This window comes from Anarhichas minor, unplaced genomic scaffold, assembly GCF_050575085.1.
Source record: "Anarhichas minor isolate MPS153535 unplaced genomic scaffold, ASM5057508v1 ptg000029l, whole genome shotgun sequence".
Lineage (NCBI taxonomy): Eukaryota > Metazoa > Chordata > Actinopteri > Perciformes > Anarhichadidae > Anarhichas > Anarhichas minor.
The window spans coordinates 2,871,210-2,887,011 of NW_027466475.1; the positions used below are offsets into that span (position 1 = coordinate 2,871,210).

Here is a 15,802-nt window from a genome sequence, read left to right on the forward strand (position 1 = left end):
ACCTGCCACTATTATGATAAAGTGATTTATTATATGAAAGAAGTGAATACTCATAAAGTTCCATGCAGTCAAAACTCAGCGCGTGTAGTTTATTCATAACATACCTGAGAGTAACGCTGGTGTCACAAGCAGAGCATTCAGGATTCAGGACGCGTCGATCCAGATCACAGACGTTCCGGTGGTTTATAAACGGCTCCGGACTCAAGATGAAAGCGTCTCTCTGAGAACCGGACTCGGATGCCGCGGTACCTCTGTGGACACTCGGCTTCGATCCCCCCGCGTCGTTGTAGCTCGCGGTGCGGTCTCGGCAGGGTCCTCCCACTTTTCTGTTCCCCCCCCCCTCCTCTCCGCACGACTTGCTGCAGCCCGGCGCGTTGTGTAAGACGCGACCTGTTATGGCCACCACTACTTCCGGGTTTCGGCAGTCTGGTCCAGATCCTCCGCTCCTCCTCAGCTCAGCACACACATCCCCATTGTACACAAACGGAGGAGGGGGGGAAAGAGAAGGCGGCTCGCGCATACACACACAGACTCATACGCGTGCACACACACGCCATCTATGCGCACACACGCACGGCATCGATCGTGGCTCCTTTAAGAAAAGCCTAAGCCAGAATTATCACCCCACCTCCTCTTGATCTCCTCTAGACGCTTTTGCATAAGAAAATCAAGCCGGGAGCCGAGAGTGATCAAAGAAAGCGAGAGGAGAAGCTGCTTCATTTTTTTACCGGTGATTGTGACCGTTAACGTTTAGGTGGTGCCGGTCCCGTGGAGACGCGCGTCGGACCATCATTCATCCGGTACTTTTGACAAGCCCTCGCGTTGTGACTGACAAGCGGAGTGGCAGCGAGCCATGAGAGTCGCCAGTTCTGTTTGAGGGGCTATTTTATTTTTCACCCTGGTTGTTTTTTATTTTTATTTTTTGGGGAGAAAGAAAAGGAGCCTGGCGCCGCTGCCCTCGAGGATAGCCGAGGACCTATTCACCGCGCCAGGGCTAAACTTGCGCAGAGAAGCGGGGGCTGGCTGCACCGGAGAAAAAGCAAAAGAGGCATACGGGATTTTGGGCTGAAACATCTTCCCCCATTTATTTGGATTTTCTTTCTTCACTTCGTCTCCACCCTGGCCTCAGAGGGGATTTATCTAAGCTGAAAGGACGACCAGGGAGTGAGGAGGGTTATGGCGCAACGGGTACGTAGGACGATCCTTAACCCACCTAAAAAAAAGTTTCTCTAAGTCTGCCGTGCCTGAACGCAATCCTGCACTGTAACGTGGCTTAATGACACACTAGACCCGCACGGACGCACACACTCGCGGCGAAAGTTTTCTGTCCTCTTCCCTGACACATGGAGACACTATTCTTTTTGTTGTGGCGTCTTTCTTTGGCACGGCATTACGCACGGCCGCACTCCGCAAACCGGGCCCCGCTGAGGGACATTGGAAGCGTGATCATATCTCACATCGCCTATGTTTTTCAGATTAGTTATGACAGGGCCAGTTACTGGAAGCGAAGTGGGGGAGGGCAGAGAGGCAAAAAACAAATCTGCACATTTCTGCTCGGACTAGATTTTCATATTGAGCGGAGCGTTTTTGAACAAAACAAAAATCACTTTACAAAACGTCCTACAGCGTGTGATATTAGCACACTGCCAGTTTGTTCTTTTTAGTACTGAGGCGACGACGAACGCTTTGACTCAGACACTTGCTCCGGAGCAGCCGGCTTGGATCTTCACGCGGACACTAAACGGTGTAAAAAGCCGAGATGTTGGGACACGCTGGACACGTTGAGCCGCTTAGTTTGGCACCGCGGCTGCACCACGCTGGGGTTTGCACCTCTTTGCCTTTGGGGTCTAAAATGCTCTGATTTAAGTGATAATGCTTTTTTTAAACTCTTTTCCTCGGCACTTCTAGAGGGCACTATCAATAATTCAAGATCTGTTAAAGAAGCCAACCTCCAATACAGCTTTTATTTAGCCCTTTCAAAATATAAACAATCATACTCGAATCAACATTTCTGCGTTTTAACAAACTAGCAGAGTGTTTAATTAGAACCACCAGACTACTGCGTAAAGACACAAAAACGTTATTTAACTTCAAACTTGACACGTGAAAAAAAAGTTTTGAATGTCCACTTCTTGCTAAACATTGTCTGAAAAATAAAACACACAACACGCGCTAACTTGCGTTTGCTGCATGCGCTAATCACAGAGTGCCTGATGGGTAATGACATGCTGCACAATTATGAGCCTTTAAAATTAGGAAACACTGCAATTAACAAGTTTAAGACGTTATACCCAGTAAACAGACTGCTGGTGTGAAACCAAGCCTGGTTAATGATAATAACAGTAATAACAACAATAATTACTATAATAATAATAACTAGCTATGTAGCTGAACCTTTTTGGCCTCGCAGTATTTTAGGAATATATTGAATAATTTATATGAATTGAGCTGCAATAGTCACTGTGAGTAGGTTGGAAAGCTTTCTCTTAAGAATAGATGACAGTCTTTTGTTCCCACGAAACAATCTCCTGATAAACTTCATTTATACTTCTGTCTTTAAAACCCTGTTTTCTTGTAAAAGAGTAAAAGAGTAAAACATCAAACCTCTGCGGTGGATTTATTCCTCTGGTTTTGTGTCACGAGGGTCAGTGTGTTGAAAAGAAAAGCTCGCTTCACTAGTGTCAGGAAATCTCTTTGAATTCAGAACAATGTTGAAACAATGTCGACTTGTTTTGGATATTCATGAAACTATGTCTCCCTGATGCCAGATTTAGACTTAGACTTTGTTTTAAAACCTGTTTCCTGACTTGTGGTTTCATAGCAGACTTCTGAGCGTATTGCTGTGCATGTTTATCCACGGCGGACTGTTTGTTGTGTGCAGTACGAAGACTTGCCCCACTACGGGATGGACGGGGTGGGCATCCCGACCACCATGTACGGAGACCCGCACGGCGCCCGGTCCATGCAGGCGGTGCACCTCAACCACGGGCCCCAGCTGCACTCCCACCAGTATCCGCACACCGCCCACACCAACACCATGCCTCCCAGTATGGGCTCCTCTGTTAACGACGCTCTCAAGAGAGATAAAGACGCTATATACGGGTAGGTGCGAGCCCTCGGTCCCTCGCGAGGAAGGGGAAAAAACTCGCTCTGTGGCGGGCAGGCGTGCATCCAGGCCTGGAGGGGGGAGAGTGGGCAAAGCACCGGCTCAGTGCCGGGACAGAGCCCAGAGTGCTGCAGAGGCGCTGGGAGGAGAAGGGCTGCCTTTGTTTTTGCACAGTTAAGAATTGTATGTTTTTTATGTTTGTCACTTCGTTTCTGCTGGTGACCAAATATTAAATACATAGTTTACTTATGGAGTTTATCTCACACATGTCCTGCTATTTAAGTCACTGGAAAAAAAATGTATTTTGACTGTTATATGATAAAATATTATAATTATAAGACAAAGTCCACTTTAATTAGAGCTTTTAATATTGTTTTAGAATTTAACTTGCTTAATTCATTTTTTAAGTTTCCTCATTTATGTGCAAAATTACTCTTTTAGCCATTTTAATTCATTGTGTTTAATGTGCCAGCAAAATTAAAAAATGTCACGTTTAAAGAAGATCTCACATATGCATGTCGTTTATTAATTTACAGGAGTTAATTAAAAAAGAAAGATTGTAAGCATGCTGTGTTCACTGTAACACGTTCTCCTCATCTCACGCCAGACTGACACAACTTGCAGCACATTACCAGTCTGCGCGTATTTACCCCGACGACTTAAACAATAAATAATCAACAAATGTGCGCAGCTTCAGAGGCTCTCGCCAAACAAACACGCGCACACACACACACGCGTGCGTGCACGCCTGGGATCCAAAGGGAGACCTGTGCGAGGAATTGTTTGACTGACTAAAGCTTTTATGCTATTAGGCGCGCCGAGATTTAATCACAGAAGTCTGCCCGCTGTTTGCAGCCCTTCTCCGAGCCTCTGCATAATATAATAGCGCGGCTGCAGCAGTAGCAGCAGCGGTCCCCACGGGCGAGTTGTAGAGGAGTAGCATGGCTGGCTAAATCTAAGCCCGCAGTGGTCTTGACCCCGCGCGCTGTTCTCTCTGGTGACATTTGCTATTGTGTGTGTGTGTGTGTGTGTGTGTGTGTGTGTGTGTGTGTGTGTGTGTGTGTGTGTGTGTGTGTGTGTGTGTGTGTGTGCGCGTGTGTGTTCCCAGGCACCCCCTGTTCCCCCTGCTTGCACTGATTTTTGAGAAATGTGAATTAGCGACGTGCACCCCCAGAGAGCCCGGGGTGGCGGGAGGAGACGTCTGTTCATCGGAATCCTTCAATGAGGACATAGCGGTGTTTGCAAAACAGGTCAGGAAAGTTTTTTGTGCCGTTTGTGCGTAAAGTTGAGAGAAAATAAAATGCCATTCACTAATAAATAAATAAAAAACAAATCAAAATGTTTTAATTTCATCTAGTATGTTGACTGTGTAAAGTATGAATTAATGCACCATTTTGTCACCCCTTGCATGGTGTAAATGATTTGAAACTTTCCTTTATATTAATATATTTTGTGTTTATTTCTTTTAGATTCGGGCAGAAAAACCTTTATTTTCATCGAATCCAGAATTGGATAATCTGGTAAGATACACTATATATTTATATATGTATATGGAAAGTGAGTGTGTTGTTTGCATGTTTATGTACATGTGTGAGTCAGAGAGCCACGTGGTGCTGAAGAGTCAGAGCAGGATTGGAGGTGATTTTTGGGGGGCCTTTTGATATCACGATGCCCCCTCCCCCTGATGAAGGGCCGATGGTCAGACAGCTGACGCGACCCTCTGAACTCCAAACGTCTCCACTCCGTACAGTGTTGCTGCTGTGAACGTGACGATGAGAGCGACGTCTTCCTCACTAGTTGCTGCCTAATAGCTCTCTGACTCCCGCATGTCTGCTCTCCACACTGCAATAACGTCCACGGTTTAATATCAGTCCCACATAAAAACCCACTCACATGAATATTATTTTCCTTGTATTGAGATCAAAACGTGGCCTGTTTAATATCGGCTCTAATTCTTTTTATTGTTATTTTAATTTTTCAGATGATTCAAGCCATTCAAGTTTTACGATTTCATCTTCTGGAGCTGGAGAAGGTAATATTCTTCTTCTTCTTTCATTTTCTGTGCCACTTTTTCAGACGTATGGGCTGTGTTTGCAAAAAAAAAAAGCAAAGAAGAAGTATTTTTTTGCTCGTCGGTTATAATTAGCGTCAAAATCAATCACGGGGCCGTTTTCTCTTCCGCGTTTAATCACGACGCAAGCTGTTACAACTGGAACGGATATCTCTCTGTGCCCCAAAACTCTCCCCGCGTGCTTTAATGAAGTTTAATGCTGGCACAAATCGCACGCAAGGTTGAAACATAGAGCGGACTTTTGGGAGGATTTCTTTATGGAGGGCAGAGAGGCCCCCGGCTGCCATCTGTGGAGAGGGAGAGGCAGCAGTGGGTGTAAAAACTCTGATTTGTCTCCGCGTCAGATGGACTACGGGAGCCCGTAAAGTTCACTTTAACCTCGCACTGTGGAACATTATCAAAGCTGTTGAAAGTTTGTTGCTTTATTAAAACGGATGACGCGACCACGTGCTGTAAATAAGAGGCTGTAAACTGTTCACTACTAAATATAAATCCAGTTTAACGCTCTTTCTGCTCTCTTTTTCTGCCCCTCTGACATTTTCTCAGCTCCTCGATGCGCCACATTGGCAGTGATAATGTAATAAGTGGACGGAATTAAACAGTTTACCTTAAATGTCAGTCAAGCGGGTCGCCCTCCTCTAATGGCCACTATACCCGGGGCATTAACACGGGTGTTGAGTGCGTTGGAGCCCCTGAGCCCTCGTGTCGCTGTCAATTTTCAAAGATATCTCTATTTGAGAGGAGACACATATATATATATATATATATATATATATATATATATATATATATATATATATATATATATATATATATATATATATATATATATATAGATAGATAGATAGATAGATAGATAGATAGATAGATAGATAGATAGATAGATAGATAGATATATATATAGATATATATTTTTTAAAGTTGCTATTACAAAGGCCCGGATGGAGCAGCGCTGGCTATACGGCGCGGCTCGGGACCTGGACTCAGTCCTGAAGGATCTTTTAGAATGTCAGAGCAAAGGGGAAGAAGGCTAAAATAGAGTTTTTGAACATATTTAGACTCATAATTTATCACAGCGCCAAAGCAATAACGTGTTGCCAGTGATCAGTCATGCCTCGTGTTCACTAAAATATATTTTAGATGCAACAACTGGGCTGTGATCCCCCCAATACAAAGCTCTTCGGGGCTCTTTTGCATGTCAAAGGCTGTCATTTATGTGTGTGGTTGCACATGATGTGTGATGATGATGATGTCGTCCTTCCTCTCTCTCTGAAGGTCCACGAGCTGTGTGATAATTTCTGTCACCGGTACATCAGCTGCTTGAAAGGCAAGATGCCCATCGACCTGGTCATAGACGACCGGGAGGGCGGGTCCAAATCCGACAGCGAGGAAATCACGAGATCATCGGTGGCCCTTGATCAGGTACATCTCTCTCTCTCTCTGTCTGTCACTGTGTGTGTGTCACTGTGTGTGTGTGTGTGTGTGTGTGTGTGTGTGTCACTGTGTCTGTGTGTGTGTGTGTGTGTGTGCGCGCGCGCTCGTGCTCTCCCTGCTGGCTATTCAGCTATTCTGGGTCACTACTCTGCTATTTGCATATGATTAAGGCCGTTTTACATTCCGTCCATCGGAATGGAAATGTCTCTCTGAATAATGTTGCTATTATTGGCCCATTAAAGACTTGAACCAGGAACCGACCCGGGGAGATTAGCTCGGTAAAAAGAAAAGGCATCGCCACAAATTTGACCTGCTTCGTGTCCATTTTAATTTAGCGCCTCTCTCCATTTTTTCTCGCCGTTTTTATGCCACTAAAAGCGGGGTGGAGAGAAAAAAAACACCCCGGTCCTCGGCTCCTCTGTTTGTCTGCAGCCCGGCAGAGCGGAGGAGGAGGAGGAGGAGGAGGAGGAGGAGGAGGAGGAGGAGGAGGATGGGTCTGCAGACTGCGGGGCCGAGGTGCCGTCCTTCGGTTTCTCCACTGTGGAGTTCACGGTTCATTACGCGTCTTGTCAGTATTTTTCCTCAGACATGAGTGCACATTGCTTATCGAGACCCCTGCGCTTCTTCCCTTCCTGTCCTCTCGCGCTCAGAAGGTTTCTTCTCTGAGAGCCGCGGAAGAAGCAGCAGCAGCAGCGGGTATTAAAGGTAGATTAGGGAGTGTTTTCCCCCTTTTGTGCCGATATCAAGAGATAACCGCGGCCTTCATTATGTGCTCCACTGACTGCTGGCACTCCGGGGACATTGTAGTGCGCGCGCACACAGGCATGACCCTAATGGTCCATACACACTGCCGTTAAATAATGATAACAGCAACCGATGATTAGAATTATGCAAATCTGGATTTTTTTTATTTTTTTTGTCGGCCATTAATAGCTCGAGTCGCTCGAGACGGAGCTGCAGACTGTGAGACCAATAAGTTAAAACTCCATCCAGAGTTTTAAGAGCGCATGAGAGGAGCGGCTACGGATAGCGACGAGGGGAAAAAATCAAGTGGCCAAATTAAAGGGATTAGTTGGATAGTCCGACATAAAAAGTAATGAAGCGATTAGGCTAAATAATTTAAATCCGCGGACTTCCATATGGTTGAGTGGCTGGTCTGAGAGAGAGAGGCAGCCACCGGCTTTTATGTTCCGGGCTGAATGGCAGGACTGGGAGCGGACTGGGAAGCCCCCCCCCCCCCCTCCACCTTCTCCACCCAAGCCCTTATGTCTGATTATGGAAATGAGAAAGATCACCCGGAAGATTATACTTCATTTAATCCAGGAGCAGAATTAAATAACACAGACGCCACTTGTGCATTTAAGTGTCTCTTTGAACGGCTCCTTGTATCCTCTCAGGGATTCACTTGTCTCTCTTTCTTTTCTTTTTTATGATTATAGATAGGTCAGGACATGGAATGAAGCCTTATGCTATATGGAAATATAGAGTGTGTTAACCCCCTTGGGTTTCCAGGTATATGAGGAAAACCATGTTGTGCTCGAGGCTCTGATGCAGATCTTTAATTGACTGTAAAATGAAGATGTGGCCTATATATTTTTTTTTTAATGCGGCGACGTCCCTTTACATGCAGCCAATTCAGGGCCAAACCACACAGGCTTGTGTTTACGCTGATGTGACAGAATACTATGACCTACAGGCGTAGTTTGCATTGCAATGCGGGGGGGGGGGGGGGGGGGGGGGCATTTTTGACAGATGTGTAAAATGAGGGACGGGCTGCTGTGGTGGGATAATGTGGAGGCTGTGTGTAAATGGGCATATCCAAACAGAGGGTGCATGCCTCTCACAGCTGAATATATTAACGGCAGTGCTCTTCATAACTCAACTAGCCGCTCAATATATATATTTTTTGGGAGTTTTGTGGGCTATTTTTGTGTGACATCTTATCTGCGGTTGTTAGGCAGTGACATCCTGAACGAATTTGCGTTTGTGTGTGCATTATCTCTTTCCATATGTATTTTTAATATATGCCCTCGGGCATAAAGTTGAAGTGGACTGAAAAAAAAAAAAAAAGAATTTGCACAAAAGAACAATGTTAACAAGACGGAGAAAGCAGGCTCATTTATTCATAAACCAATTTATTCCAGTGAGGCGACTGTAGAGGAGGAGGAGAAAAAAAAATACTTTGAATTTATTAAACTCAACAATCCAACAACGCTGACTCTCTCTGCTGCATTTGCACCCTTGCGTCACGTAACAGTTTGGAATATTCTTTACATGTCTTTACGTTTGCTTTGTTAGCCGCGGCCGAGTGTACGGAGAGAGGGGGATGCCGGGCGCCCCTCTCAGAAGAAAAGCACAGCAGAGCTGAGAGGTGAAAAAGTCACAGAGGCTCTGCGCCGGCTTGTGAATGCAGCCCAGCCAGTTTGGGCTCACCCTCCTGTGTGTGTGTGTGTGTGTGTGTGTGTGTGTGTGTGTGCGTGTGTGTGTGTGTGTGTGTGTGTCTACAAGTGTATGCATATATGTGTGTGTGTGTTCAGACTGGCCTGATAAATGCAGCACCCCCCTCAGGTGCTATGTGAGTGGAGTGACTGGTTAGCACCAGTTGGACTTCTTTAACCCTTTCCCTGCCTGCTTCCCCAGAGAGCTTCCCACCACCTTTTCCCTCATTTCGTCTCTTTGGGAGCACGTTTCCACACATCCCTTCTTTGAGTTCAGCTGTAAATAAACACAAAAGACGCAGTAGAGTTACAGTACGAGTGACTTTTAATGTGGAAGGGACTACTTGTGTGCTGCTGATTGCATCCCTCTGTTTGCTCCGCTGCATATGTTCACCTCAGTCTAAAAAGGAGCGGGGAGGTATTTCCACGCCGTCGTACGTCATTTTCGCACAGTTGCCTTTTTAATTGCACAGAGAGCGCGAGAGGGGGGGCCGCGGCAATTTGCTAATGAACTCCGAGGGGCCCGGGCTCTCTCTCTCTCTGCTGTAGAGCAGAACACTACTAATGGTGCTGAGGACTCACTCCGGGCCTCGAGAGCTCCTCCACTTGATTGAGCCGTGCAGGCTGAAGTGGGGCTGGAAATAATTGAAATTTTCCCATAAAAAAATAGTTCTGCCTGCCTTTTATTTGTGTTTGTGGATGTGAGAGAGTCTTAAGTGACGAGCGCTCAGCAGCTGACCCGTTGAGTTCTATTCGTCAGGAGGTATTCTTCTATAATAAAGAGCTTTATTGACACTGAAATCGTGTGTAAATAACCTCCAATCTCAAGTGACATCTCTACATTTGGGAACTAAATGTTTCCTAAACAAACCCTGTGCCCTGTGTGAGCTTAGTGCTGTTGGTCACCGTGGAAGAATTTACTCTCGATAGCGCTATCGCCGTATCTCCCCCCCCACAACAATTGGCACCACGATGCCATACAAGTGCTGGTTTCCAGGTCAGCGAGGGACCCAGCAGTGTTGGTTTAGGTAACTCTATGGCGGTCAAAGAGTGACCCCCCCCACCCTTCCTCTCCAAACTCAATGGAAACCCTGACCGCCGGGGTCAGCCACTATATTTTTCCTAATCAGTACCATCGCTAATCTATCGGCTTCTGGTTGAAGTATGTATCGAGTTCCTCTCTCTCTCCTGCAGTCGCACGCTGACCATCGGAACACAAACTTGTGAATCATCGTGCCGATTGTCGGTAACAGCAGCTTTTGTAGTTGAATAGAGGAGAGGTTTTGACCCCCCCCCTCCCTCCTCTACACCCCCTCCTCCTTTCCCCTGCCCCCCCCATCCTCCCCTTTTTCTTTTTTCCATCGGGGAGTGAATGCAGGGCGGCTGTTCAGGATTCAACAAGTGATACAAAGAGGCGACACCACGTGACTTGTGTGTTTCTTAGCCTCTTCATTATTGTGCTGGAATAGCAAGTAGGGGTGATTGTGATGAAGCAAATCAAGGCCGGGGGGTGACTTCAAAGAACGAGAGCGTCAGCAGCTTCTTTTTTATACGTTTTTTTATACATTTTCAAACATTTTTTTCCATTAGTTGCTTTTTAAAATCATATTTCTGGAAATTCTTGTTAAAAAACGATTCTCCCACAAAATCCCAACTGCAAATAAAGTTCCTGGCTTGCGTCTCGTGTTACTTATGATGGGCGGCCATGTCCGTCCCCGAGGCCTGCTGTGGTTTCTTTGGCTAAGTAAACAATAACCTGGCTTAACACATGTGTACTTAGCTAATGGAAAGTTCCTTCCCCCCCCCCCCTTTAAACCCCCTGTGAGCCCCTGACAATGGGCCACCGTCTCCAAGGGACCCGCCGAGAACATCCCAGTGCTGTTTGAGCTAGGCTAGGCTAACGCAGGAAAACCGCAGCTAAAACGTGTCATTAACAAATTACATTACGCCCGCCTTTTTTTTTTTCATTCGCATCTGAATAAAAGGGAAATATGCTTTGAGAGCACTCCAGCTCATGTTTGTGTTTGGACTCACAGAGGGGGTAAACAAAAGCAGTGAGAGCTGAAGTGGCAAGAGGCCACGGAGAAAAGAAAAGAAATCACTTTGTCATTTTCCGTGAGTGTCATCTAAAGCTCTGGTAATTATCTCAAACGTGTAATTATCTGTGCTCGTCTCCACGAGGTTAACCCGGCGGTTTGAAGGAGTACCTGACGGCTATTCAACGTAGCATACTTAACTTACTCAAGAGACCAAATCCAGTTCTTCTCCCTCACCCCCTTCAGCAATTATAAGGTTATTTCTTCTTTCTTTGTCTATTGTGGAGAGTTTGGGGAGGAAGGGGGGGGGGGGGCAGAACAGAATGGGAGGGAGGGAGGGTCTTTTGCTCTCTCACTCCCCCCTTTTTATTTTTGCACCACGCATACCATTATCAGCCCCTCTTTTCTGAAGCACAGATATTGCAGCGAAGGGGAGGAGGAGGAGGAGAGAGAGAGAGAGCGGACGTAGTTGCCTGGCCGGTTATCACGGAGGCAGATCCTGCTTTATCTATCACAGTGGAAAGCAAAGTAAACAAGAGGTTTTACAATAGCTGGCCTTTCAGCCCCCCCCCCCCATCACTCACAGATTCTCCACCAGCTGAGTGGGAGAATGTGTCCAGGGCCAATCTCGCCGCTGCAACACATGGCATTCTCAACTGGAGGAAGCAGTGCTGCCCAGCAAAAGGTCAAAAACGGTGTTAAAGAAAAACAACCTGCTGGAGAACATATGCACCAAAGCATTCTGGGGGACGGAGTAGCCCGGCTTGTCATCTTTGATTCAGATGTACCACCACTGAAGAGTGCGTGTGTGTGTGTGTGTGTGTGTGTGGGGGGGTTATTTGGATATTTGTGTCTGCGCCGCTAAGTATGCACATACGATTATTCCTGCACGCTCGCTGGCACAGAGTGAGAAGTAAATATCCATATCATCACAAAAGATATTTCAGAGTGAGGAGAGAGGGGTGAGGGAAGGGGGGGGAGGAGGAGGAGGAGGAGGAGGAGGGGGGGGGGGGGGGGGGGGGGGGTGCAAAGCACAACAACCTTAACCATTTTCTTTATTATTGTAAATGAATTGGCAAGGCAACATTTCTTGCATGAGCGCTTGTATGATGTGGGGGCCTGGCACAGCGAGAGAGGGAAGCATCTTAGTCGCCTGCACAATGAGAATGCATTGGATTGGAATGCATCACCGATCATAGCGGAATCAGAATTTCCAGCAAGGAAAATCTTTTCATGGCGAATTAGGGAGGTGGAAGGAAGAAAAAAAAAATGGTAATGAAAAAAAAAGATATGTGCGGCTCACGAGCAAGGGTTCCCTCGGCTTTGGCGCGGCAGATTTAAGAACTTTAGCTAAAGCTAAGGCAGAATAGAATGTGGAAAATTGAATTTACTAAACAATTAGGCATTGAACTAATCTTCATCCTGCACGAGAGAGAGAGAGAGAGAGAGAGAGAGACCATGGCGGCTCATTAAGGGGACATAGAATAAATCAAGCGTGCAGACGGACGGCTCTCCTCCAGCTTTCTGTTCGTGCATCTCTCCATCTTGTGCATTTACACACCCCATGTTTTTGCAGTTGGACCTCCACGTTGTCTTGTTGGCACAGGGTGTGTGTGTGTGTGTGTGTGTCTTGTGGTCAAGGTGTGTGAGGCACTGTGTGTTTGCATAAGGTAGATAAAAGGTGTGTGTACAAGCTTTAAAGTGTTTTAGTGTGTGTGCATGCATGCTGTGTGCCCTGTGTGTACCAGCATGTGTGTGTTGTGTGATCTCAGCCGTGTGTGTATTAATTGAGTGTCAGATCAGAGCCGGGCCCGTTCCGTCCAAGAGGCGGCCTGTGATTAGAAATAAACTCCACCGTCCCCGCGGAGATGCCACCAGGCCCTGGCCCCGCCCCCTTTCCCATGGGGCCTCGGCGGGCCACCTCCCAGCAGGCAAAGCGCTCTTTTGTTCAATTACAGCTAATGCAGTAGTTTGCCATTTCCCCCTGCACTGTCTAATTATATTTTCAAGTGGAATTTGTTACAGAATTAAACACAAAAAGAAAATGAGGAAACATTCTTTTCTGTTGTGGGCGAGCCGAGGCTCTTGGGTTTTTGAGTCTTCGCCGTTCGACGTCCCTCGGGGTGCTCTACTATTCTCTCTTTTTATTTTTTTTCACAGAGCTCTGAATAAACAAGTCGAGCTCATTTTTTAAAAGCTGCACTTTTTTTTGGAGGAGTTGGCAGAAGCCAGAGTTAACTGTTTGCGTGCCGAGCATGTGTTCTGGATTACCTCACTTCTGATGTTCTCTGGAGTCACTCGGTCATGCACGGGTGTTTCATTTTTCAGCGTTCTACGGTCTGCAATAAAGAATCTGTAAGAAGTGTGGGGGGGTATCTTATCCCCTTTAAAATCAACCTTTATCTCCGTCTTTGTGCAGTGACTTTCCTGTTTATTGCAAAGCCTCAGAGCCTAATTTAGAAAACAGCGATTATATCGTCCGTGTAAGCACTTGGATTATAATTTCATAGCCCAGGAACTTCAAACGGGCTCTAATAAACCCCAAATGTGTTGAATTTGCTGACTTGTGTATTCTTTTCTGTTATTTTACTCCTTCTACATTTTGTTTTAAAACAAACCCCGTGTCATGAATTAATGCCTGCTCCTTTTTTTATTTTCACAACTCCTCGCAGAGTCGGCACTGCTCGTAGTTTCCCAATTGAAAGCAGTTGTTCTCCAGTGTGTTCTCCAGTGTGTTCTCCAGTGTGTTCTCCAGTGTGTTCTCCAGTGTGTTCTCCCTCTCCTGCCTCCATCTGGGCTTCTATCACTCAGTTCATCACGTAGGCACGTAGGATATCTGCTTAATTTGATTTGGCAAAAGCAAAGACTGCGTGGTGTCTAAGTGTGTGTGTGTGTGTGTGTGTGTGTGTGTTTGAGCTGCATATGATTTTTGTTCCTCCGCTGTCCTCGGTGCTAATGTTTCTTTCCAGAGGTTATGAGAGATAAGAGGTAACATCTGGTTTAGTTTCAGTAACATGTAGCGGCTTCATGTGTGTGTGTGTGTGTCTTATGTATATCTACTTCCCTGTGTGCATGAGGGAACTTCACATGTCTGACTGTGTGTTTGAACGTGACGTCTGCTTACCTGTGTGTGTGTGTGTGTGTGTGTGTGTGTGTGTCTTCCCTTTATCCTTCTGTCTGGACCATTTGCTCTTGTGCAGCTGACACTCATCTGGTCTTCACACACACACACACACACACACACACACACACCTCTTGCTATATATAAACCCAGGTCTCCCGAGTGTCTTTTGTCTCGTCAGCTGCTCGTGTTCGTGTTTTTCTTGACGTCCTGGAGTGAGGAGTGAACTTCCACTCTACCTCAACTCTTTCGTTTGTCTACATAAAGTTTGGAGTTCGGTCGGTCATGTGGTCTCTTTTTTTTTGAGGAAAGATTGTGGTGGAAAACTTCAGCTTATTTGGTTATGTTCTCTGTCTTGGCTCTGCCTCCCGAAGTGAAATTTAAATCTACATTAGTGGGATCGGTCATCCAGTTTTTTGTTTAATTTTTGGACAAAACAGAGGATTTATATTTATGTAGCAATAGTTTGAGTTATTTACCTCCCTCTCTCTCTCTCTCTCTCTCTCTCCCTCTCTCTCTCTGCTGGGATGACATCACTCCCTGGCGCTCGCCGCAGCCTATCTTGAGTCGTAGCTGTTTTGTATTTTCATCTGCTAGTGGTTTGAGCCAAATGGAGGCGGCCGTGGATTGCATGCCTCAGAAAGCTGGGAACTAATACAACATGTTTCGCTATTCGTCTGGGCCTCTTCTCTACTTTGAGCCCCCATAATCCTCATTCTCTCTCTCACACACACACACACACACACACACACACACACACACACACACACACTGACTGACTGAGCTGTGTTTCTGCATATGTGTGCGGACTTTCTCCTGCATAACATACAGTATATATGTAGACAGAAGTTTTCAAAAGAAGAAAAACACAAGCAAACTGACAGAATATTAACGTATCTATTCGTCCTCTCTCTCTCTCTCTCTCTCTCTCTCTCTCTCTCTCTCTCTCTCTCTCTCTCTCTCTCTCTCTTCTCTGCGACAGACGTCCTGGAACAGAGATCACGACGACACGGCGTCCACGCGCTCCGGAGGAACGCCGGGACCGTCCAGCGGCGGACACACATCGCACAGCGGAGACAACAGCAGCGAGCAGGGTAAGAGACTTTCTCTTCCTCATTGATCAGGTGGGCGAGCGGAGGACAGGACATGTAGACCGAGGTCATGTATATACGCCAAGTACATTCAGGAGAGGTTTGACCGGCTTATTCAGGACGTGTTAGTAAGTCACAGAGAGGTCAGAGGTCACGGTCAGCTATATAAGAGCTCCTCTGGACCTGGCAGACTTTGGCTGTCTTGCTCGGGGACACGTCGGTAGAGCAGACATCGTGTGGTAGATACCTCGCGTTCCTTCAGGGTGCAGTCCGCTCTACATCTGTTGGGTTGTGTTTGTGCGCTCACGGTTCATGTTACGGATGAAACGACTGAGTGTGCAGAGATCTCTGCCTCTCTTCTTGTTGTCATGTGATCTCCTCGTCACGAGACGGTGATGGCGATATTCATGTTTGAAGGAGATGAAGGAAGAGAGACGCTTTTTTCCTGCATTTGAAGCTTGCAGCCGTTACTACATGTTGCATGCATCAACGGTCTGCACTTGAA

General features: G+C 46.4%; 1 protein-coding gene across 1 annotated transcript; it reads left to right on the plus strand.

Moving 5' to 3' along the window:
* The first annotated feature begins 418 nt into the window (after positions 1 to 418).
* LOC142964070 (homeobox protein Meis1) lies at positions 419 to 15,341 on the plus strand. Its single transcript, XM_076104194.1, has 7 exons — positions 419 to 1,188; positions 2,882 to 3,102; positions 4,215 to 4,356; positions 4,576 to 4,626; positions 5,088 to 5,138; positions 6,453 to 6,599; positions 15,189 to 15,341. The coding sequence occupies exons 1-7, from the start codon at positions 1,177 to 1,179 to the stop codon at positions 15,324 to 15,326; spliced, it is 762 nt and encodes a 253-aa protein (XP_075960309.1). The 5' UTR covers positions 419 to 1,176; the 3' UTR covers positions 15,327 to 15,341.
* The last annotated feature ends 461 nt before the right edge of the window (positions 15,342 to 15,802 follow it).